The sequence below is a fragment of the Lissotriton vulgaris genome, chromosome 5 (assembly GCF_964263255.1).
Source record: "Lissotriton vulgaris chromosome 5, aLisVul1.2, whole genome shotgun sequence".
Taxonomy (NCBI): Eukaryota; Metazoa; Chordata; class Amphibia; order Caudata; family Salamandridae; genus Lissotriton; species Lissotriton vulgaris.
In genome coordinates, this window is record NC_141693.1 from 985,966,410 (window position 1) to 985,992,430 (window position 26,021).

At 43.6% G+C, this 26,021-nt stretch overlaps 1 protein-coding gene across 2 annotated transcripts in view; it reads left to right on the forward strand.

Annotated features, from left to right (window-relative positions):
• The window catches only part of CPN1 (carboxypeptidase N subunit 1), a 220,118-nt gene extending 194,328 nt beyond the window's left edge, over positions 1 to 25,790 (forward strand). For both annotated transcript variants that reach the window (XM_086922584.1, XM_086922585.1), the window contains exons 6-9: positions 1,824 to 1,963; positions 6,240 to 6,339; positions 10,091 to 10,209; positions 25,499 to 25,790. In XM_086922584.1, coding sequence (XP_086778710.1) covers positions 1,824 to 1,963; positions 6,240 to 6,339; positions 10,091 to 10,209; positions 25,499 to 25,630 — 491 coding nt within the window. In that variant the 3' untranslated portion in view covers positions 25,631 to 25,790. The remainder of the gene's footprint in view (positions 1 to 1,823; positions 1,964 to 6,239; positions 6,340 to 10,090; positions 10,210 to 25,498) is intronic.
• The last annotated feature ends 231 nt before the right edge of the window (positions 25,791 to 26,021 follow it).

A 26,021-nucleotide genomic window follows, 5' to 3' on the forward strand; every position in this document is an offset into this window, starting at 1 on the left:
TTTCTATTTAAATAGAGGATGAGGCCCTCCTTATGGGGTTACTTTGACAATAGATGCACAGAGGATGCGTGTTACTTCTTTATTCTGTGCATATTTTCTTCTGATATAAGACTGAAATAGCTTGAACCATTCCTGGAACAGTTTTGTGAAAAAAGTAGTGAAGAGTGATTAATATAAAATAACAATTGTGACATGTGTCCACTATTGTGCAGCTAATTGGGAATGGCGGATCTGAAGATCAAAGAAATGGATAATGTAATAAAAGATTTACCAATATCTAGATGAAGCAATTTATTAACAGCTAACATATTTTCCTGAAGTTGTATTTTGCAGTTTTTATCTATCCCACCTCATGTTGGAAGATTTTGAAATTGTAAATTAAGAGATGTTTTATTAATGTGTAGAGGAATTGTTAGATTAAATTTGAGATGGATGTATGTCCACATTTCTTTTAATTGAATTGAGGGTGGTGCTATTGGTTTTGAGCAAGGATCTAATTCTTGAAGTGATAGTAGGCATCTCAACCTTGATGGCAGTGACACTGCATTTCCAAAGAAGGAACCTCCTATAGTGTTGACCAATAGTCTCTTGTTTTAGTGTAATTGAAACTAGTTAACATCCTTCTACCTATTTTGTCAGAAACAGCTGAAGACTCAAGTAATTCATTTTTTTCTTAAGAGAGTGTACAGTACTTTTAGGGTCTGGGATATTTACAGTTTATCAGCTTGCTGGTATCAGAGAAGGTTTCACACATCATTTCCCAAACAGCCATTTCGACTGATAAACCAAGGTTTTGTGAATTACGCCCAGTTAGAACTAGAAAGGAAGATTTTCTCAAGTGTCCAGAACAAACCCACAATTGGGATTGCTATTCTTGTTGCAAACGTCACAACAAATATTGATAGAGAATTATTCGGTCATCACTGGCAACTGATCAATGGTGTTGAATGTTCACCTTTAGAAGATATGAGCCAGAGTTATCTAGTAGAGAGCAACCTTCTAATCCATACTGTTAACTGCAGAGAACTAGGCTTACCCCACAATGTTTTTGTGTCCTCGCCTTGCCTGACCTCAGGCACTCAAAGTAAGACTCCCACGCCATCAGGGATCAGGCGTACATTTGAAACATTCACCACATGTTCATTTCCACCAGTCTTAATTTGGTGCCATGAAGACTCCTCTTTCTTTAGTCTGGATTCTGTAATCCAGAGGTCTAACTCTTATCCATATCTTGTACACCCTTCCTAAATTAGGCAAGGCAAGCTCCACTGTTAGACCATGAATATGAGTGTCTTATGTACTCAACGTAAGTTGTTTGAAGAGCGTCTCGGATGGTGTTTCAAACAAACTCAATTGTGGAATCTTCCTAGAGCTTTGTTTCTCCTCAGGAAACACATCAGGGCACACGCCCCTCTGCTTCCTACTGTGTTTCCAATCAATGTTCAGATTCCATTCACTCACTCAACAAAACATTCTAAAATGAATTGGGTGTCATCTGCCTGTCGAGCTGAGGTTACATGATCCGACCTGGTCCGTCAACACACCTTTGTTCGAAAACCCAAGCACACACTGGATGACTAATGCTTCCTGAACACAGCTATGGCAAAACTGCATAAAAAAACAATCCAGATGGAATCCCTAAGGACTCCTGCCAGCAAATAGTTTCACTCCATTTTCGTACAAATGCCTTCCCATTCATGACGCTGTATGAAAGGGTGCAGGTCGATACACAAAGGCTTATTTTCTAGTTCTACAAATTCTTTACTTTTCAATCAACTCTACTGATGTATGTTTGTTTTACAAATTGTTCATTGTCCTTACAGGCATGCAAGATTTTAACTATCTCTACTCTAACTGCTTTGAAATTACTCTGGAGCTGAGCTGCAACAAATTTCCACGACAGGAAGAGCTGGAAAGGGAGTGGTTTGGAAACCGTGAAGCTCTCATTGCCTACATAGAAGAGGTAACTCACCAACGCCAGTTAATGCAGGAACATGCCATACAATCACATGTAGTAACATTAATCAGAGATTTGGAATTTAAAATGGCAGATAGAGTGTTATTAGCCACTGTGTTTCCACGTTTTTTTTCCTCATTGGTGCTGCCATTGTGAAACAGATACAGTGCATTGTTTACCTTGTGGATGACCTCCATATTGGCCGACACATATGGTTTTCATTGGCTGCAGCAAATGCAATTCTAGGTTGCCTAAGTGAGGCAAAAGATCAGCCCACGTCTGCCACTGCTTTTTGTAGGATTCATTCATATATTGAGCAGCCCACGTTCATCAACCATTATTTAATTGTAGCTGTTATTCATCACATATTTACTGCTCCCTCAGCAGAAGGCCATTTCACTAATACAGCAATGATACGGGGGAAACAACACTTACAACGCAACTTTTACAACGCACTACCTTTACAACAAAACTTTTACAGCGCAACATCCATTACAACGCATACCATTACAACGCAACCATTACAACGCATGTCACTACAACGCATACCACTACAACGCATGTCATTACAATTCAGTCATTACAACGCATACCATTACAATGCATACCTACACTATCCAACACTTACCCTACTGTTGCACCCCCTGGAGTTAGAATAGTAAGTTTTTACCCCTACACTATCCAAATCTTACCCTACTCTTGCACCCCCTGGAGTTAGAATAGTAATTTTTACCCCTACACTATCCAACACTTACCCTACTGCTGCACCTCCTGGAGTTAGAATAGTAATTTTTACCCCTACACTATCCAATACTTACCATACATGCAATGTAATGGTATGCGTTGTAATGGTATGCGTTGCAAATGTTGTATGCGTTGTAGTGGAATGCGTTGTAAAGGTAGTTTCAAAGAATTCGTTGTAATGGCATGCGTTGTAATGGAATGCGTTGTAATGGATGTTGCGGTGTAAAAAATGCGTTGTAAAGGTATGCGTTGTAAAAGTATGCGTTGTAACGACATACATCCATGATACGGGCATACCAAGAATTGCTTTATAAGTCACTATGTGTGATGCACAGGGTTCCTATGAAGGGTGTCGAATCCTTGGCCCCACTTTTGGCCATCAGTGTCACCTGGTACTGCTGCCTCACCATTGCACAGGATCTGCACAGCACAATATGCTTGCACAAAAAGCCCACAAATATTAGCATAGGTGAACATGGAAGCTGTTCATGTGAGTCTTAAATATTAAGAATCATGACGGCTCCACAGATGGTCCCATTCCTCTCCCTTGAGAGCAGGCCTGCCTTGGGTTCTCCTGGGAAAGTAAGAAAGGGGGGTTCAGCCAGGCTTCACTCCACTCCAAACAGATAGAAATGCATGCACTGACCAGGCCTAACCAATAACTTTATTCGATCCAATTAAAAAACATAGATCATAAAAGTACAGTACAGATTTATAGTAACAATACATAAACTCTTAGTAGAAAGTACACAATAAAAATGCGATTGAGGAGTCCGTGTTAATAACACTTCAACCTTCCACTTTGCTTCAGGTACATTGACCCTCCAATGGGCTCAGTACATCTGTCTCCCACACTCCCCCACTTCTATTAACTACTTCTTCACCCACACACATCCCTATGAAGAAATGTTCAGATTGTAATAGAGGCATCTTGTTACTTCTCTTTTCCACACCTCTTACTTTTCTTATCCAATATATGATTGCGGTGAAAAATATCACATAATATTTAGTTGGAGCAACATTTTTCAAATAACTTAAATGTTGGCTGCTATGCATAACCACGAGTGACAGTACAAATAATGTTACTTACCATGATTGTGGACCCATGCCATAAACAAACATATAATAAACACAGTCTTTTGGTTGCATCTGTCATGATATTTGATCACTATAAAAATACAGTGTCTCACAGGTGCAATGCATATCTTCTAAAAGTCAGACAAACTATTGATATGTATCCTCATGTTTCTCTCTATTGGGACATAAATGGGTGTCCTCAGGAGAAATGGCGGAAGTGACTGGTACCGTGGATTGGATGTAATAATAAGTATTTAAGCTGGGCAAATCTTTACAAAAATGCTAGGAATTTGAGTCTAATAACCTTCTCACAAAAGTATCAAACGTCATTGGCGTACATTAAGAAGCCATCGCAGGTACGTTAGCATTGACTGAGAATGCATTCTATTTGCATGCATTGTTGGCCAGCCCAGGAGGCATTTACTGGCACCCAGCCGCGATGGACCTCATTGGAAATCGTGAAGCGTTGATGGTGGGCTCATTTCTGCTTGAATTATTTAGGTCGGGACAATAGAAGAAAGATATGTGACCTCCACAAACCAATTGAAGTCACCAAAAGAATAACAGCAGTGACGACCGTCAAAGGCATTGCAGCCAATGTCATTTTAAGGGTGGCAGGTCACAGCCTGAGAGGGTGTGTGCAGTAAATACTCATTGACAGAGGCCTGAGTTCCAATACAGCTCTCAGTCCACCAGCCGAGGCCCGTGTAGGTAAAGGTTGTGGGACCGGGCGGGGTGAATTTCGACTGACAATTACCAGGGATAGTTAAATAAATAATTAATTTCACCTCATCGTCATCTGTTGAAATCTCCCACCGCTACACCTGCACTGGCCGCGGTTTCAGTCCACGAGCCTCCATGCTCTACGGACCCAGAAGCACACACATACTGGAGCTCAACTGTTCACATTTCTAAATTTGTGCTGAAGGCCTTCGCCTCCTGTTGTCCTGCCCTCATTGGTCTACTGTAGGGTCATTCACATTTTGATTCCGCCCAGCATAGCCTGCAGCACTGGGCACAGAGTTAGCCTACTTCAGCCAGACGCTTACCTTACTGTGAGAGACAGGACTCTGCTCTCGCGCAAATTGTGCACATCCACAATATAAGCAGTTTGCTTCAGTGCCAGGAACTACGGGCAGATTTACAATAACTGACACATCTCAGCATATTAGCAGAGATGAGCCAGTTATTTTGCGTGACGGAAAATTAGACTTGCGTCACCATGGATGCGCTGCATATACAATGCGACACACCGTGGCGCAAGGATAGACAGATGCGTGATGCATCTTGTCGGCGTAAGGGGTGCGCATTGCTGGAGTTATGACGCAAGCACGACACATCTCCAGCAATGGTTAGGAATGCCTATTCCTAACATGCTGTGTCACTCCTTACGCCTGCTTCAAGCAGGCACAAGGTTTTGACATAGTGACGTTGTAAAAGTGACTCAATTAAATCTTGTAGATTTCACAGCTTCACTTTTACGAGGCTTCCTTGCGACGAAACGCCCACCCTGCACATTATACCTGACACAGGTATAATGTAGCACAGGGCTTTACAACGTGATGCATCTCCCTAGATGCGTCTCGTTTTAAATATGTTGCATTGTGGCGCATTGTTTACGACACCGCTGCGTCACAGACGTTACACAGTGGCGGTGTAAAGTCAGCATAAGGGGCTTGTAAATCTGACCATTCTTCTTAAATGTATACTTTTCAAAACAAATATTCATTTGGCTTTTAGATATTGCTTGTTATGATAACATGTTTGCCTTCATACAAAAGGCATTCACAATCAAAATAAGCATTGGCAAAGTTAAAGGCCTGACAGCCAACATCAGACTTGTTGGCTTTTCCAACATTTATGTAGGTTTGCAATTAGCCGTGAACTTTTGATTTTATTAAAATTATATGTATATTTAGAGTCTTTCAGCCAGCCCTCTTCATCCTTTGGCCTGTAGTTGCATCATTCACATTTTTATTCCATTCACTACAGCATTAAGCACGTGGCCATGAGGCTGCCCATTTCAGCCAGTGGCTTAGTTAACTGTGAGTGACAGCATTCCGTTTTTTCACAAGTTGTCCATATACACAAAGTTGTTCTACTCACTGCAAGAGACAACTATTACACTGTGGTCTTTTTGAGAATGAAAATATATTTTTTCTTTTTATATTGGCAAGGGTCCGACAGCTCATCCAACAATAAAGTTTTACAAAAACTATGACAGAGCAAGCAAGCGCCAACAAACACAAAAAGCTGTCAGCAAAAGCTAGACCTATTGGCTTTGACAATTGATGTTTGTACATGTATTGAGTACAGCAGGAATAATGGCTCCAGAGAACGTGTTTTTGAGTATTTTCTAGTAGCAATCATATTGCAATACATTGTTCATTAATGCTAAAACTAATTCTCATTTCTTTCTTCTTCCCTGTGTGTTTATTGTGTCTCCATTGGATAAGTTCAGGTCCATCAGGGGATCAAAGGGCTGATCACAGATGAGAACAATAATGGCATACCCAATGCTGTTATCTCCGTGAGCGGGATCAAACATGACATCACCTCTGGTAATTTTCACTCTCACTGAATATTCCTAAACAGCACCTCCAATCATTGGCTTGGTTGGGTGGTTCCCTTTGGATTGTTCTGTATGATAGGGTAAAGCAGCTGGATCATGGTGTGTTTTGAAGCCTGCCAATATACCTCAAATCAGTGACCCAGTTTGTGAATGTTTACTACAAACTGGAAATTGTATTAAGTGGTGTGATTAAACAACTGTGTGACGTGTCACACACTCATGAGCCAGTGACATGTCTGTCTGGTCAGTAGCTTTTTAATCAAAGTCTTAAGTGTTGCAAATTGTGCCTCCTTTGGACAGTCCATGCTAATATTAGTGTACCACATTAAGTTTGGATGTCTCTCTTGGATGCAATTACTTTCCAGTTTTGTCCAGCTTTTCTCTTCCTGTGCTTCTATTGTTTTTCATCAGTGCCACCATTCGCAAGTTATTTACACCCCTCTTATATAGATTAAGCCTACCAGACATTACAAGCTGTTCGGATGCAAAAGACCTATTGTGAGCTTACTTGGAACTTACAGGGTCTTGCAGCCAATTCATTGCTTACAATTGGTTGTGTTTACTGTCAATCTAATTTTCTTTCATCTTATTCAATAGATTTCGTGGGCCCAGATTTTTCATCTTTTGTTTTTCACTTGAGCATATCCTCTTTACCATCTCTCTGACTCGCTGGCTTCTATCCTTCCACTGCTCACTTTAAGAGAACTACTTTATTTCTTCTTTCATAAGCACACCAGGAGAGTGCATGTATTTTCCAGCTCTCTCTCGTGTGCTTCTCCCACCTGCTAAATACTCACCCCCTCTCTCCGTATTGCTGTCTCTTTCGTGTTGCAAGATCTCTCTCTTGTGGTCTTCTCCCCAGTCAGTCTCCCTTCATCCCTCGCACTCTTTCTTACTTACGTGCTTCTCCTCTCCCATGTGTGCTGCTTCCCCCACTACCCCCTCTCTCCTGTGCTTCCCTCCCACAGCCTTAAAAAAGGCACTTTTGAGCAGCTTATTTTCTTTTTTTCTAATTTACTGATCCATTTCAGAACTATACATTTTTAAAAAGTGACACCCTCGTCATTTTGTAGGTGTGCATGCATAATGTTGCAAGCTTACTCCTGAGAAATGATGCACCTGCTGTAGCTGCATCAATGCACCTTTTTCTTTACTTTTGACTGTACTGCACATATGTTGCCGATGATGTACAGGTTCACCAAAAGGCATTGTCAAAATCAGGGTTCTCCAAAGTTGGACCTGGAGAGCCGGATCCATGCCAGAATTTTAAGATAACTACATATAACTAAATGGGAATATGCTAAAATATCTGTCATGAATCCGCCCCTCCGGGACTTTCTGAAAACCCTGGTCAAAATCAACAGATCCCAAAGACGAGACCAATTGGCTTTGTCAATGCTTGTTCCTGTTTATTCTTCATCAATGTGAGCTGCAAGTGCAAGTCTGTCACATAACACACAGCACAGATAACACACCCATGCACTTTGGCCGTTTATTCATACCAATGACAATCATCATGGTTCATTTTAGGAGCAGGAGTGGGGTGAAAAGTGACAGTCTAACTTTTGCATTTTAGATCTCACGTGACAGACACACAACACCTTAATTGATCAAAGCAAGCTCTGAGCAAGTGGTACTGTTGGGAGGCTGCTTAAATATTCAATATCACTAATTTGGGCTCCACAACCTCACTCTACCTTCCTATTTAACACCTGTTGTATATCATTTTAGGACCCTAGTGTAATTTTCCCGATGTATGCCCTTATATAGGTATAAATAACCTAGTCCTTATATAGGCATAGAAATCATCACCATATTTAGACATAGCCCATGCAGTTCAAATACAGGTATGGATACTTCCACTAGTTCTGAAAAGCCACAACGATTTCTTGGAAAACTCGGCTTCAGCAGTCAGGGACTTCCCCTTGCTTGAATATTGATTTGTCCAAGAACACATGGATTTTTCAAAGAACTGTGATTCTTTGATGACGTTATTATGTCCAATTTTACGTCAAACTCGCTACCTTCAAGGTACAAATAGGCCCACACTTACCCTAGCAAACACTCGGTGGTCTGGAGCAGTTCGACTGTCTACTTGCCCGACGCAGCACGCTACAGCAAGTGCCCAAGGAGTCCGGCCCTCCAGAGAGACGCTGTCTTTTCTCTTGCCGAGAAATCCAGCTCCAGTGTTTACAAGCTCCCCTTGCGGGGTGTTGGGAAATCGACTCCCAAGACTGCGAGATATCAGACCTCCTTCATTCTAAACCAAGGTACGGAGCTGATTAGACCCTAATAGAAATCTTGGATAGATTTTTGGCAAAGAATACTAAACTTATGTTACACCTCACTTACTTCTTCCCTTGACTTAGGTTAGGTACATTGGGGTAGACGTATTTTAGAAGCACCAGTTGAGTGCTTTTAGTCTTTATTTATTTATGTATGTATTTTATGGCTTAGAAACCATACTATGCTTTTACAGTATTATTTTATAATACTCTTCTTGCTGTACGTATTATACTTTGCAGCCAGTACTATGATTGTAGCAGTTAATTTCTTCCGCATGTGAAAGAAGACTGTTCAATTAATACTTTTATTGAAAACGCCCATCTATCTATTTCTCTGCACCTCTGATAAAATGAAGCATGCACGATTGACTGAGTGAAATATCTAACTATTGTTTCCACGGACTCTGAAGATACGTTTATCTTGGGGAAACAAAGTTGTCATGTTTATGCGGTTGTCAGAAATTAATCCCTTCTTGTTTATTCGAGAAAGTTTCTAGTGACCTCTGAGCTAGCTGGCACTCACAATTAAGTCTAATATATTCAATAGAGACCTAGTTGACCTAATTCCAACGTCACATCTATAGGATGTATTATTCCAATGCGCAGAGCCTATTGGGAATATAGGAACTACACTACACACCAGTTTGCTTCCCCAGTGAACTGGGTTGGAGGCAAGGCATTTTCAGAAGCAGTAAAGGCTCTTCTACCTGGAATCAGTTTTCATAGATGAGTTGGAAAATGTTGAATTTGTTCTTCTTAACCTGTCTTTCTTGACGGATACATTTGCCAGAAACAGCTTCACGGCAGTTTTGAAAAATTGCAAAAGACATGCTAGGAATAGTATCTTCTTAAATATTTATTTATATTTATTTATATGGGAAGGATTCTGTATCTAAGATCACAAATATTTTTGGGGTACCTTAAGAAGGTCGACAGAAAATTCGGTGAAATATCAGGAAATAAGCTTTTCCATTAGAAGCCTTATAGCATGTGTCCCCAGAGAGGAACACCAGCAACTCCAAATGGTTTTAGCCCTAAATGGACCTGATCAGTGAGGGGCAGGTTCTGCCACACAGCGTATTTTGAACCCATGTATGGAGAGCAATAGAGAATCACATTTCAAGCTCAAAAAGTGATGAGTTGAGATCTTAGATTAATCTGAGCCACTGTGAGCAGTATTATATTCCCTTCATGTGTTAGCTTCTCTCTGACATTACAGACAGTGTGAAGTGCAAGGTAGCTGTGAAAAGTTTCTATCAAGAAATTGAAACTAGAGAGATGTAAAGGTTTCTGAATTCCAGTATCTCACACCAAACAAAACCGGTCTACAAAATATTTCTGATAAAAAGAAATGTCTTACCAAACTCTAATATTGGCATTCGCTCCCTCCTTCTGAAAAGCAACGTGTGTTCCTGCAGCTCATCTATTACCATGAATTATATTTTCGTTGTCTAGGTGAAATGGGTGACTACTTTCGGTTGCTGTTGACTGGGACATATAGTGTGACTGCGTCAGCTCCAGGTTATTCTACTGACACCAGAGACGTCACTGTTGGTCCAGCTGGAGCTACTAGGGTGAGTTTGGGATATATTGCTGACATTACAATATTACAGCTCCAACTTTAATTAAGAAAAAAATATGTTCTTTGTTGTTGATGGAGCCCTTGCTTCTGTGCCACATGTAACCAGCGATACAATATTCCAACTCATTTGTACTCGTTTTATCACCTTTGGAAAGATGAAAGGTTGAGCTTGCCTTGTGAGGATTTGAACCTATTAACTGTAGGCTAAACATAGATGTCAGCAATGAGCACTTAGCCCACTTAACAGGATCTTTTTCTTCAGAGTCAGAATTACACCTGGTCTACTATAAAAGGCTCCACACTGCCCATGTACCACTTTTCTTTTGTAATGGTGCTTTCGGAGCGAACTATTACTCGCTATACGGTGTTGACACCTTTAAACCTGCAAAACGAATGGTACAAAATGGCACTCGCTAGCAAGGTAGAATATGGCTCTGAGCTTCTGTGAGTAGCTAAGCCAGGATGAAATAACTCACTGTCTTCCACTCAATCTTTAATTATAATACTACCAGTGTAAAGATACCCAATTCATGCTTCATGGAGCAATGTCTTATAGTTTATTTATGCTATGAATAAAGTTGCCTTCCTGGCAAATTCGTGTTTAAGTGAAAATGTTTTCATATTGGCTGTTTTAGAAAGGTTGCTATCCAGAGAACCTGCAGACATTCTCTTGAGCTGCTCTTTGAAGGAGAGCAGTTGCTTTCACGTTCCGAATTACCAAATAGGCAAAGTAGGCACCGGTCTATGGGCCCCACTCCTTTTAGGGGCCCGCCACAATGGATCAAAATAGAACTTAAAGTACATGAACCATAGACATCAGATTCACATAACAGGTTGTCCCTTAAAACTTAAAAGTTCCTCTTCTGGCAGCTGTCAGTTTGTAAAAATAATCCGGTGCATTGGGTATTAGGAGATAATTAGCGAGGAGGGCCCGAAATTTCGATTGCCTGGGGGCCTCCACAGGGTTTAATCCGGCACCGTTTTCACTGGCTCTGTTGTGCATATTACCGTATCACCAGTGTGGAGGAGCATTTTAACCAAGTAAGATTCCGCATAAACCAATTCCATACTTTGTTCTTTGGAAATCACAGTCACATATAGCTCCATGGAAAATCTTTAGGGTCCATAAGGGACACTGCCAGGTTGTTTCTAACCCTGGGTTCATCATCAGCGTAGAGTTTTCTCAGTCGAAAGGCCTCTGAAACAGTGTAGAGTAACCCAAGAGATTAATTTATCAACAATACGTAACCTTTTAATCACGAAAACATGAGACTCTCTGAAACCTATTCAGATTCCAACAAAAGGGATGTTCCTTCTCCTGGGGGTTTAGCTGAATTACAGAGGGAGCCTGCCATATTGATTTACTCAGTGATGGTCCTGCCAATGGCAAACCAATGTTGGAGTTGCATCTGTTACCATGCACGCAAAAACCATGCATGGCTTAACAACACAGTCAATACCACAACTGTGTCGTTACCACGTGTACCATTACAACGCAAGTCATAACGACTTGCTTTAGGGAAGCGCTAGACTTTCGAATAATTTAAATTACTATTCCAACTCCAGTCTGTTCATCAGTAGAGAAGGTGTTGGACTTAAAATCCAACACCAGTCCTACACCGCATTCCCTAAATCAAGTTATTGCAATGGCTTGCGTTGTAATGGAACTCGTGGTAATGTTGCAGTTGTTGTACTGACTGTGTTGTAATAGATGTTTCCCCCATGTTTCTGGTTTGAAGGCTCGGCAGATACAAGATGAACAACGTTAATATTTCAACACCGATCTCAATGTTGCATTAAAATTAGAAATAGAACCTCTGTGATCTTTTGGATTTAATTTAAAGAGAGAGGATGTGTGTTAAGCTGTGTGATATAGCCACCCCTCAATGTATAACTGCCTAGATTGATGAGTGTAAAAATTGATATCAAGTCCTCATGGAAATACTTTTTAGACTTTGTTCAGAATACCACCTGGATCCACCATTTTATTTCCTAATGGCTGCGTTCCTATCCCCACAAACTCCAGCTGAATACCTTTCTCCCTGGAGGGATATTCAGGGAATTGCAGTAGATCCCCCAGTCCTTCCATCTTTTCCTTAAGTGTTTTCACTGCCATTCCCAGGCCACCAACTGATTGCAGGGCCTGTTCAGTCACTTTGTGTAGGTCAGAGTGCAACTAATGTACAACCAAGAAACACATTCGTTCATTACAAATTGCCTGTAGCAGTATGTCCAGAGTGGATACTGCTCCAGGTAACTCTATGCGTGTCCTGGTGTGTTGGGCCTGAAAACTGCAGACCTGATAATTCTGAGCATCAGCATCTGTGGAGCTGTGGGGATTCTAGCAACTCCTGTCCTGTGCCACCACTCTCCCACATTCTTTAGCTGGGGGATCAAAAGAAGCTCCATTAAGTGAAAATAAAGAGGAGTCTTCTGTCCTGATGCTCCTCTGACCCTCTTTCCCCTTGAAGTAGTTGATAAATGGCTGCGAATGTAAGTCTGTTGCTCCCACAGAAGGGGAAAAAACGCAGAATTAGACTGTTCTCCCAGGTACAAGTTATTCCACATTCTAGAGGAAACAACTTGTAATCAGTTTGTACAGCACCATCAACGTAGGTGCTTAGCTTAGCAGAGTTTGGGGTGGTTGCTCATTCTTGTCAACCACAGCCAACTCCTGTTTTGGCGGTTTGCTTTTATTCATATTAGAGTGCTGTGTCAGGAAAATAGACAGTAGAAGGGAGGATCAAAGTTCATGCACTAGGAGTCAGGCCACGACATGCACCACCCACCCCCATGGCACCAGTTCAAAGTCTGAACTCCTGAGTGGATGATGTAGGTCAAACATTTATGGGGATTTCAGACAAAATCATGTCACAATGTAAATGTGAAACAAGCTTCACCACCCCTTCTGATTTTCTCACAGCTTGCTATCCAGTGAGCAAAATGAGAAGCTGTTTTCTGCATTGAGCTTAGGATTCCAGGACTTGTTTTGTTCCCTAGAGAGGTTGCGCAGTATAGTTTGTGATGTGAACCATGGAGACTCGGGTGAGCATGCTTCAGAAAGCCTGGCCCTACCTTATTTAGAGATTAATGATACATATTAGAGGTGGGGAAGCCACTGAAAGCTCAAGCTGGACTCGAGCAAGTAGCCTGGCTCTAACTCAGCTTGAGATCCTCCTGGAACCTTGAGACCAACATGAGCCAGACTTTTACCATAGATGATGTGGTCTGGTGGCTACAGCTGCTGACCACGCACAACAGAGAGCCAGGTTTGAATCCCCACCTCGACTCAGTTTCATTTAAACCACCTTGTGCCAAACCAAAAAGTATAACATAGCCTGTGTCTGTTGTGAAGCATTTTGATGTCCTTGTGCAAGGTTCATGTTGTGAAAAACTACGAAAAATAAAATGTGGAGCCTACCTGTTGCATGAGGACAAAGCACTAACCTTTGATGTCAGAAAGAGATACTCATCTGGTGGCTGAACTGCAAAGTGTGAAACCGGAAAAACTGGGATCAATCCTGGCTTCATTGCCAGACCAAACTGTGTGAGCCTAGACAAATACTTGATTTCAGCTAGCCCTTTTTTAAGTTTCGCATGGCGATCCGCTGCGCAGCAGTGTTCTCGCAGGCGAAATCTTATGTTACAACAGTACTGGCTTTGTCCATAAATGGAGGCTAGCCATTGGACGAGAGATCTGTCCATCATTCACGGAGCAGATTTGTGGGCGTTCCGGCAATTTTTTCGCTCTTCGCCCCTTTGCGATCGTCATTGCGGCGGTGGGCGGTGTTTTTTTTTTTTAAAGCTTTGTTTTGGGCATTTCTTTGAAGATGGCGCACGGTGGAGAGTGATTTCAGCCCCTGCTCTGTATCCCGCAGGAGAGTGAGCTCTGCCCGTAATGCTTGTTTATTTCGACATCACCAGCCCTTCTAAAAGTATTCTTTCTTTCTGTGCCCTCACTGGCCCACTTTTCCTCGGCTGTTGCCGGCGCGTATAAACGCGCCCTCCCTTTGTCTGTCTGCGGGTCCCGCTGGCTCTCAGAGGAATGCGCTGCCAGCTGCCCATGTGTGCTGCAGTCACTGAAGGGTGCCCATGGCTGCTTCTCGATCTTGTTTTCTTACTCTCTCTTCCGCCCCCACTTCCATCTCTCGCCGTCTCTCCCCCTTGCTGTCCTCTTCCCTCCCTGTCGCCCTCTGCGCTTTCTCCCTTCATTATTCCTCGCCGCGGCCAGTGCTCACACTGCTGCACATCTGCCTGTTCTTTTCTCAGGCTGGGCTATTATTCCCTCGTCTCCACTGCAGGCAGCAGCCTCCTCACAAAGTAATTCAAAGCCTTCCCGGCAGCGTCAGCCGGTGCCCGGTCACGTGCAGCCCTGCTCCGGAACGTCTGCGCCGACAATAGCCTGGCGCAGTGCAGAGCTGGCCGGGGCCTGATAAAGCAGAGGCTGGCCAGGAGGGGCACGAATCAGACAGCACATTCAAAACCGGCCTCTTTGAAATGCGAATGGGCGGAGAACTTTTATTTCCAGCAGCGACTTTGTCTGGGCTAAGAAATAACATCCCGACTCAATCCCTCTTTTATGCTGCTGCAACATTTACAATTTTTATTTTCAAACCGCGCCGACGTTCAGCAGGATTACTTATCTTTTGTTAAACTGATCAGTAAAGTGTGACGCTTGAGACTGCGAGCGAACATGACAACCTTTACAATATCTTACTATGAGAGAGGAGTGTGGTGGCGTGGACTTTTGGGTGGCTAGCAAATAAAGGCGGGCACACCAGTACTCTGGTACATACACTGACCACGCCAGACGCGCTGTCAGCGATTTATTGGACCCTGGACGTCGCCGTGGGGTAATCAGAGGTCGGTGACTCCAGTACTACTTTTGACCCCTGATCACAACTAGGGGCTAATTCTGTTTCCAATGAAAACCTCTGTTGTGGCCTGTTGCTCGTTGTGCATGTGCCACCCCCCTGACCGTCATTGTGCTCGAGTCCCCCCACCCCCTTACCCTCTTTGTGCTCGTGTCCCCCCCACCCCCCTGACCATCGTTGTGCTCGAGTCCCCCCCACCCCCTTGACCCTCATTGTGCTCGTGTCCCCCCCCCACCCCCTGACCCTCGTTGCTGCTCCAGCTTTTGCATATTTTCACACAGGGTTTGCCTGCAGTCGCCGTGGGGTAATCAGAGGTCGGTGACTCCAGTACTACTTTTGACCAGGCGCGGTGCGTCCATTGGGGCGTAGGGGCGTAGCCCCACTAAGCCCCATGGACCCACCGCGTCGTCATGAAAATACAAATACAACAAATATTGAAATAATCGCGCTCGCTACCTGCCGGCCGGGAATCCGGGAGACACCCGACTTTTCCGGAGTGCAGGGGGGGGGGTAGGGGGGGGGGGGGGGAGGATGGGCCTGCTGCAGCTGCGCAAGTGGATTTTTGGGCACAAACATGCCCGCGCATGCGCAGATTGATTCCCTGGCAATTTCCTCGTAGAGAGAGGACCAGGGGGCGGGCCGCAGCCCCTAGGGTTGCACATGGCGACTGGGCGAGCAGTCATGGTGCCCCCCCAGCCAATCCTGGCGCTGATTTCCTGGTGTGAAATGGCTAGTTTACAGAGAAGTCCCCTTTCTCACGGGTTACCGGTCTTAAACAATGCGAGTTTCAAAGACTTGCCCTCTCGTCAGAGTAACAGGAGTGGAACTACTAGTGTGCGCAAAATGCCTCCTTCCACGTAGATTACAGGTGGGACACTGAGCTGGTGCAGAAACCCCATGAACAGTGCTAGTTTACAATGCTCCTTCATCTGCCCCGAAGGTCGTGGTAAATGCGTGCGTGATGCTGTCCCTTGCTCGAAGTCCAGCTCACACGTAGGATATAAATGTGAAACTGATACTTTGTAGAGAACACCCCCCTTTCACGAGTTACTAGTGTCAAATTGCTAGTTTACCCAATTAGTGCCTTTTCCTACGAGTTTACGTGTCTGACACTGCACCAGTTTTCCAGAATGTCCCCTCGCCCTGACAGGGCCCTCGGAGAAGTAACCCCAATAGCTACTTTGTATATTCTTGTTTCATCGAGACGAGTGTGTAGAACATTCAGTTCGAGGAGGAAGTACATGTAGATGAATGGATTCTGCCTTAAACCGCCCTAGTTGGATTGTGCTGTAAGCAGACCCAGTGGCCTAATGGATAAGGCACTAGTCTCCTAAGCCAGGGATTGTGGGTTCGAGTCCCATCTGGGGTGGAGAATTTTTTTGTTGTTGCAGTTTTCGAGTCCCATCTGGGGTGGAGTAAATATGTGTTTTTTGCAGTTTATAAGCAATCTGATGTTGTGTGTTTTAGATTTGAGGCCTGGCTTCAAGTCGATTTTATCCCAGGGGGAAAGCAGCTGCCATTATTAAGGTTTTGCACTCTCAACGTGACCTCATGTATGACATTATATATTTTTTTTATTTAACTTGATTTGCAAATTACCTCTGAGGTCGGAGTTAAAAATCGTAATAAGAGCTGGTGTTGTCAGTGCCAACATGTGTGTGTGGATCAAATGTAAACTTCTTTTGAAAGGTGTGGTTTGCTTAGTGCCTTTCCAGGTAACTAAAAATGAGTTTGGCTTGATATAATCCACAATGTCAATGAAGGTAGTTAGCCCCTCAAATAAAATGTTTAAAAAAGAAAGTTCCCTTTGCATACATATATTTTAAAGTGGCTGAAAATTTTTGGGGGCTGCATTTAAAGCACGGCCATGCTGCTTAAAAAACAAGGCAACATCGACATTATTTTTAAATGTACTTACAATGTACTGTGCACTAAAACGGCCTCTGCATTGTGGTCATCTTGCGCCTCAGATCTGTTTTACTATTCCTACATACAGTGACTTGCAGTACTCGAGAGGTCGAAAGATGAGGGCCTGGGTGGTGGCAGCGAGGTTGCATCAAATAGTGTATAATGTTTGATGTGATTGCTGTGCTCACTTTTTAATGCTTTACGCAGCCACCGCTCTCTCAAGCACAGGGATTCTGTTAACTTTTATCCCTCTGCACTGCTTAAATCTCTACTTGCTGCTGTCTTCCTTAGTGAGGCTGGGATACGTCACTCTTTCTGTCATATCTGATTGTTCTGGGCTTCCTACCTCCCACCCTGGCTTTGGGCTGAAAGCCTCTGCATTCCTATGCTGCGTGGTTTGATGGTGCGTGCTCCAACTACATTTGCTTCTGACATCATTGTCTGGTGTGTATAGGCGCTGCACCACACCATAAAAAGCCAATTCATCATCTCTCTTATTTCATACTCAACCCTCTATGGGGTTCTGACACACCAAAGGGTCTGGTTGGGACCTCATGTAGTCTCAAAAAGAAATGAAACCTCCCAACCGTGTTTCTTTTGGAGATGTGACCCAAACAGAGACCATTATGGGGCTTTAGCAAAGGAAGTTTAATGAGCATTACATCATCCAACTGTATTTTTGCTTCCGAAGGACACCAGAGACAAAAGCACCAACCAGAGCTTTCTAGTTATCTTATATCAGATGTGAGAAGCGAATGCATCCCTGCTCTTTCATGCACGTGGTCCTTCGATTTGCAACCCAGTAGTAATTGTAGTAGTGGTGGTGGTTGGAAGGATCATTTCTATAGCACATACCACAAACTGAACTGCTCCTAGTGTTAAAATAAGGCTTTTTAAAAAAACTGGTGTCAGGGCAGTAACCAGCCACAGGTAGTGACCATGTAATACTGTCTTTGTTATGCTGCTCCGCTTTGACACTCCCGACTGAGTGTCATGGACTCATTTACTTTGAAAAAGTAAGCATGAGTCTCCAGACTTCCTCAGGTAGGTACAACGGGAATGGCTTGTTGCTTAAAAATCATCAGTGGTAAAGCAGCTGCATCTGTGAATGTTTTTTAAAATGCGATTTTTTATGTCAAGCATAAAGAGCAATATTTAGGAGGCAGCATATTTTCTTTTTTCCCTTTTTATTTTGAGGCATATGCTTGTAAATAAAACAAAATTAAACATTGCACCAGATTGCCAAGGCCTATTGGCTTTGCCAACTCTTGTTAGACAAGGGGCCATGATTATAAAGGGTCGACTAGGGCCTTCATATCATTGAGCTACAGATGGAATTCTTGGACCAGTCCACCATGAACGTAGGCAAAAATATTTCCAGGAAGGTTTTCACTAAACGAGAACGAAGTTAGTAGTATTGATGACAATAAGATAGTTCGTCATTCTTACCACTAGCATTGCTGACAGATAACTGACATAATTATTTCTATGACTTGGGAAGCAGCTTCCAGTAAATATAGCATCTTACATCACAAATGCTTTTTCAATGCAATTACAACACAGTCGTTACAACGACCGCGTTGCTACATCGCAGTACATTACAACGCAAGTAGTTACATCGACTTGCTGTAGGGGGCGTACTGGACTTAGGAATAGTATAATTTACTATTCCAACTCCAGTCTGCGTAACAGTAGGGAAGGTTTTGGAATAGTAAATTATACTATTCATTAGGTTAGCGCACCCCCTACAGCAAGTCAATGTAACTACTTGCATTGTAATGTATTGCGATGTAACAACGCGGTTGTTGTAACGACCGCATTGTAACCCCCTTAAAGAGGTTCGGGCTCGCTTGCTACGCTCGCTTGCTGCGGTGCAATATGCAAATTAGCTTACGCCCCACCACTGTCAAATGTCACCAGCCGCCCCTGCTTTTGACCCCTGATCACAACTAGGGGATAATTCTGTTTCCGATGAAAACCCCTGTTGTGGCCTGTTGCTCGTTGTGCTCGTGTCCCTCCCTCCCCCCTGACCGTCGTTGTGCTAAAGTCCCCCCACCCCCTGACCCTCGTTTGTTTCCTGCGTCCCTCCCTTGCTTTCCTCCCATCCATCAGACTCCCTTTCTCCTTATGCCGGTCTCTCCTCCCACCCCATAACACGTGGAAAACTTAGAAGCGATTTATAAAAAAAGGTAAAATCAATAAGATTTTAACCTGTTCAACATTTATTTTAGGTTTTTTTTTAAAGTCGGGCTTGTGCGCTAAACGCGGCAGGCACTTCAAAGCTCTAATGCAGAAGTATAGTTTCAATACAGCACACCAGGAAAGGGCTTCCAGAATGAAAGCATGGCACGGTCTTAGTGCTCTGCATCCGAATTTCTACTCGTCTCTAGCACAATTGATTGCCTTTGATTTTACAGGACATCCCGGAGATGAGTGTTACGTTTAAAAGGCAAACGCTACTAGCTTTAATGACAATCTGTGGCTTCCCTGGAATATCTTTAACTGTCAGGCAAACAAGGAGCCGCTGGTTATTTCATAATGGGCTGATGCTTAAATGTTTATAAATGCATACATTATTCTTTGTGGCAACTCACGCATTCCCATAAACCTTCACATGAGACATGAAATGTTTGCTTAAGAAATGAATACGTGCTTTGTTCACATATACAGACTCTCAAAGCTAGCCTGTGTAGCAAAGCATGAATTTCAGCTTTGACTATACATTAGGCTGTGGGGTAACTCCCGTAGGTGAGCTAATTAGTCGCCAGCAGGTCAGAGCCCCATCCCTGTGAGTGCGGGCCCCACTAGCCCTGCGCCGCTTTGCCTGCTCCGCTGCACGTGCAGTGACTGCATTGACAGCCCCAGCCCCACTGACTTCTCGTGTCTCTCTGCCCCCGCCAGTCGCTCCCATCGACAGCCGCTTGTGTCTGGCTGTCAGTGCCCGGGTACAGCGTTTCTTCTAACAACAAGCGCCACCCCATTTGGCCAAATAAGGGCATTCCTGCGCTCGCATATAACCAACCCTTCAACTTATAGACTGGCCGACCTCACCTAGGCATGTCAGCATTAAAGCAATGTGCATCACACAATGAGCCAGACACCATACTGGGAGGAGATTCTTTCTGCAACAGCTCCATACACAGATCTCTACACACTCTGTTAGCTACGCTCTTTTTTTAACAACTGTTTTTATTAGTGTTTTAAAGGTATACAAAGTTAATTTTGTTAAAAATTTGATACACGTATACAGCAATATCAAGTTACCGTGCACGAGCCTGGTCATAGCATACAGAGATTGACAGCACAGTTCTTAAATATTTATAATCAATAGAGGTGCTATCTCAGTCTCTAACCTCTCCTCCACCTCCCACATGCACGATAGTGTAGATGGTGACAGCCCCTCGTTTCATAAATGCGTTTTTCCAGAACCCTACAGTCGTCCTGCGCGTCTGTGCAATAATCTCTCAGCAATAATAAGCCCCAATCTCACGAAGGCCTTATGGTATCTATGTCAGTCTGGTCTAGGATATTTAAAAAAATATATTTTTCGGAGTAGGAACATTGTATATTCCACAATGTCAGATACGTTCCCCCCACTTTTTTCCAGTATTTTTTAAGTGCCCGGCACTACCAGAAGGTATATAAGACCTTCCTATTTCATCTTGACATCCTAAGCTTAAAGGAGGTTGGTCCTTGCCTCTGTTGCCTGCTTGCGGTCCGGTTTTCTGTGTCCCTCTGTTGCCTGCTTGCGGTCCGGTTTTGTGTGTCCCTCTGTTGCCTGCTTGCGGTCCGGCTTTGTGTGTGCCTCTGTTGCCTGCTTGCGGTCCGGTTTTGTGTGTGCCTCTGTTGCCTGCTTGCGGTCCAGTTTTGTGTGTGCCTCTGTTGCCTGTTTGCGGTCCGGTTTTGTGTGTCCCTCTGTTGCTTGCTTGCGGTCTGGTTTTGTGTATGCCTATGTTGCCTACTTGTGGTCCGGTTTTGTGTGTGCCTCAGTTGCCTGCTTGCGGTCCGGTTTTGTGTTTCCCTCTGTTGCTTGCTTGCGGTCCGGTTTTGTGTGTGCCTATGTTGCCTGTTTGCGGTCCGGTTTTGTGTGTGCCTCTGTTGCCTGGTTGCCACCCGGTTTTGTGTGTGCCTCTGTTGTCTGCTTGCGGTCCGGTTTTGTGTGTGCCTCTGTTGCCTGCTTGCAGTCCGATTTTGTGTGTGCCTATGTTGCCTGCTTGCGACCCGGTTTTCTGTGTGCCTCTGTTGCCTGCTTGTGATCCAGTTTTGTGTGTGCCTCTGTTGCCTGCTTGCGACCCGGTTTTGTGTGTACCTCTGTTGCCTGCTTGCGATGCAGTTTTGTGTGTGCCTCTGTTGCCTGCTTGCAATGCCGTTTTGTGTGTGCCTCTGTTGCCTGCTTGCGACCCGGTTTTGTGTGTGCCTCTGTTGCCTGCTTGCGACCCGGTTTTGTGTGTGCCTCTGTTCCCTGCTTGGGACCCGGTTTTGTGTGTGCCTCTGTTGCCTGCTTGTGACCCGGTTTTGTGTGTGCCCTGTTCCCTTCTTGTGATCCGGTTTTGTGTGTGTGTGTGGGTGCAAATGCAATAGGTGTCGCATTTGCGAGAGATTAGGCTATTGGCTTTGTAAATGACAATGCCATTTATTTATGTTTTCAAAGCCAACACATAAATAAAAATGTTGTCATTTACAATGCCAATAGCTCTAACTTTTCCAAAGGCGAAACTGTTGCATTGTAAATGCTTGTTTGTTTATTTGAGAGCATTTTAATGTACATGAGTTAAGCATGTGTGCTGTACAAAACCCTATCTTATGATTGATCAGTGGCGGTTGGTGGCAAATCACATTAGAGGGGTGCAAATAATATACACATTAATATAAATATACACATAAAAAATCAATTACCTTACACTGCCATTCTGCAGCACGTCCTCATTCTGCAGCTCGTACTCCGAACACGAAGACCACAGCCAACTCTCTCATCCAATCAAGAAGTTGTTCTCTTGATGTTAAGCAGCATGAGTAAAGCATCTTGATTGGCTGGAGTGCAGGCCTGTGCCTGCTCTCCAACCAGCTGTCCAAACAGCGGGGTAGGAGATGTATGAATTGAGCATGTCGGTTTGGCCGTAGCAAGGTAGCATCAAAAATAAAATGGTCATAAAATAATTTTATTACTATTTTAATTTTTATGCTTTCTGCCCCGCAGAGTAAGGGGCGATGCTCCTCCTCTCCAGCAGAGAAACTGCTGCTTTGTTTGATTTAATATCCTCTAACGTTGATCCATCTATAATAAGAATCTAGGCTACAAACAGTTTGCATATTACAGTTGAGTTGCCTTTTAGCTCACTACTGTAATTGTCGTCAGGGCGTGGCAGGAACATTTCATAGTGCATGTTAAAAAACTCTCACTTTTAATAAATGCCTCACAGTACTGCGAAGTAATTTGGGCAAAACACTACTGCATCTTAAATATATACACTTTTAAATTTCGAATTAGCTATTAGATTTTACATGATGTTGTTGCCTGATTCATATGCTAAATATGTTCAAGTGTCGACTCGTACACAAGCTCTTAAAAGCAGAGCCGACCCTTGGCTCGCGCCTGACTTGGCTCTGCGTGTTAATTTTTTGGCTCGCTCACATCTGCTTCATATAGGCACAGTGGAGCACATGAGGAACCGTTCATAATCTCTAAACATCTGATGATAATTAGTAACCTCCGGAAAGGAACTATGATTCATTGACTTTACTCGAAGCACGTTTTTTTTCATTTGACCTGATTGGTTATTTTTATTACTGATTACAAATTGACCATTTAATTTACAGTTCTGTTTTGACCTTGTCATGTACATTTCCTTTCATAATAACAACAAATAGAAAAACATGGGAGATACTTTTGTTCTTCCTGTTGCATTGTGGCCATGGCTTCAGGACACATATTGTGAAATCTGGTGAAGGTTTGTGTACATAAAATAAGGCACTTGGGAAATGATGCAAGAAAAAAACTATACTTTCGTTCAGTAGATTTGACTTTTAAAATATGAGATGTGAGGAAATGGAGTGTATTATATGGTGTCGTAGTGAAACCTCATTGTGTAATATACTTACGAACCCCTTTAGGACCCTTAGTTGTTGTCTGTCAAACCCTTCGGTCAACCCTGGGTAGCTGTGGTTCTGAGCAGCAAGGCTTACACAGAGGAGCAAGTGTTAAGCATTTAAACAACACCAAAACAATTGCAGAGGAAATCAACACAGCACTCAAGAATTCTGACACCAATTCATAAAAATAGACAAAAATAGAGAGTATTTTTATAAGAATTTAGACACTGGAACAAAAAAGATCCACCCATGGGTTCCAGAAATATAGATTGTAGAGGCATTAATAAATCAATGCAATTTCACTCAACTGTGAACAAGCATTATCAAAGTAAGCGAATTGGACAGTCAGTTGGAAGTAGTTGGGGCGACTAACTCTGGCAGAGAGCTTGTCAGGGGGATTAGCAAGATTCTCAAATAGTTACCTTCACAGGAGAAGCAGCCCTTCAACAGTTTCAAGCATTTTATCCACGTTGTAATGGATTCTTATGGAGTGGTCCTGATGCCAGGAATAAAGGATGCCAAAGATGCTGTAAGGATGCTGTGGAGGCAACCCGGTCAACAGAGATCTTCTTGCAGGGATTCTTCAGTCCACAAAGATGGTGAGGGGCTGCAGGGTGGATGCCTCATGAAGTCCTCTCTGGTCTAGCCAAAGTCCAGTCCCCACCTGACTACCAGTCACCTGTTGTCGCTGTCACAGGCAGATCAATCCCATGTCAATGACTTTCCTTCTGAAGATCCCAGCAACTCTCCAACAGGTGCAACTCTGTGTGTCGGGTCTTGGTCCTTGGTACTGCATGGCAGCAGTGCTAGTGGCTTGAAGACCCTAGGCTACCAACTTGCTCGAGCAGGATTCTTCAGCTATTGTGTCCACGTGCTGCAGACAGAAGGCTCGTCGGCAGGCCCTTGAATGTCTCTTGGCTTGAGTGGGCTCTGGAGACAGCTTCTCCTTGAGCAGGACACTGCAAGGACAGTACCTTTCTTCACTAGCCACTAAGTGAAGCAAGAGCAGCCCTCATCAGTGCAGCCTCTCTTTGCCGGCAGTCCCTCTTGAGTCCTTCTTCTCAGTTGGTTGAGATCTGAGGTCTGAGGGCCAGGGGTGCCCCTTCATGCTCATAAAGTGCCCTCAGGGCAGGATGAGGTTGGAAGATGACGGGATCCTCTCCGGTGTACAGACCTCACTAGCTCACCCCCGGGGAGTAGCTATCTCAGGGCTACCTGCCCCTGGGGAAACCGGTTTGGACAACTGGTTTCCCCTCTCTGCTCCCTGTGCCAGCCTGTCTACCTCAACAATGGGGCAGCCCCCCCCCCCTGGAGCTACACATCTGATCTTCAAAGGTGGCTTCACCTTTGAAGTCGGCCTTTTGACCCTAACACCCAAGTGGCTTCCTGCAGGAGGGAGGTGAGACCTCCCTGGCCTGCAATGCCTCATTGTTCTCGTTCCTGGGAGTCGTTAGCACGTCTCTCGTAGAGAGCAGAAAGCTGTCTCATGGAGCAGAATTCATGTGTGCCTCGGTAGGCACAAGAGTTTTGAAGGCAACAAAGTGGCAGCTTTGTTAAAGCTGTCCACTGCAACAAGTTAAATTAATTACTATTTTAGCTACAAGTCAGGCTTAATGTAACAAGCTGTTTGATAACTTGGAATGCCCACTTTGGTAGCACCGTTCAAGAGTTAGCACAACTGAGGGTTCAGCGTGTAACTCTGCACTCAAAAATTGGACGACCAATTCTTTCCATAGTAAGACAGTGGTTTTGCATGCTTTACTGCCAGGGTATGTAATGCACATGTCCTGCCTGTGTCATATGTTGCACCCCACCTTTAGGGCTCGGTACACCTGCAAGAGGGTTGACTTACACACATGTCCAGGGAAAGTGGTGGCTTTGCCATTGCTTTCAAAGACTATTTCAGGCTAGCAGTGCACAACTACTCTACCAGTTGGCAATGGCTTGGAGGGCCTCCGAGGTGGCACAATCGGTGCTGCAAGCCATGGGATACTACTAACTAACTAACTTACAAGCTCTGGGTAGGAGCTTACAGGTAAGTTAGCCATTTCTAATTGGGTACAACCAATTCGACACACACTTTAGGGTCAGGGTACTGGCACTGAGGTCTGATTAGCAGGTCTCAGTGCACTCCCAGAGTTGGAAAACCAGCTGCATCAGTCGAAAAACTTGTGGTAACCATACAAAAAGAGGCATTTCCTTACTTGAAACATGTAACATTTAAATACCCAAATTAAGATGCACTAAACTTTAACTGTATAATTTAATTAAGTGCCTTTTACATTTTGTAAGACATTGTAAGCTTAAGCAAAGCAAACTGTAATGAAGCAAGGTTGATATTTATTGGTGACTTTTTAGTGTGAGGATTACTAAACAACAGAAAGTATAACATTTTATTTTATTCTGCAGCAAGATTTTCTGCTCTACCCACAAAAATCAGAGGAATCAAGAGCTGAGAAGACTCCAATCAAGAACCTCAACATCAAAGGCCATTCAAAAAAAATTCTTCCTAGAGCTGCTAGGAAGGTATCGCCGAGGTAGGGGTTCCCTTCTGAGGCGGGGTCGAAGATCACGCAGGACCTCAGGGATGAGCACGAATGTGGACTAAGAAAAGGCCAGCGTTCAGTCGCAATAAATTCATGCTTGTGATCCAAGTAATGAAAGAAGCCACCAATAAATGGAATACTATTTTGTCACTTTATATATATATATATATATCTCTTATTTAAGTATTGACAATTTTCAAATTGATTTAACAATAAACGTTTCTTCCATTAATCATCTGAGAGTCATCAAGGCATTTCTGGAGCATTCTCTTTACTTATTCAACAGTAAATATGTTACCTGACCGAGATCATCTATCAGCAGATTTTTCTACTTGAAGAAACAATGGAACCCATCCTAGAAGACTTAATCTGAAACATTCTCAGCA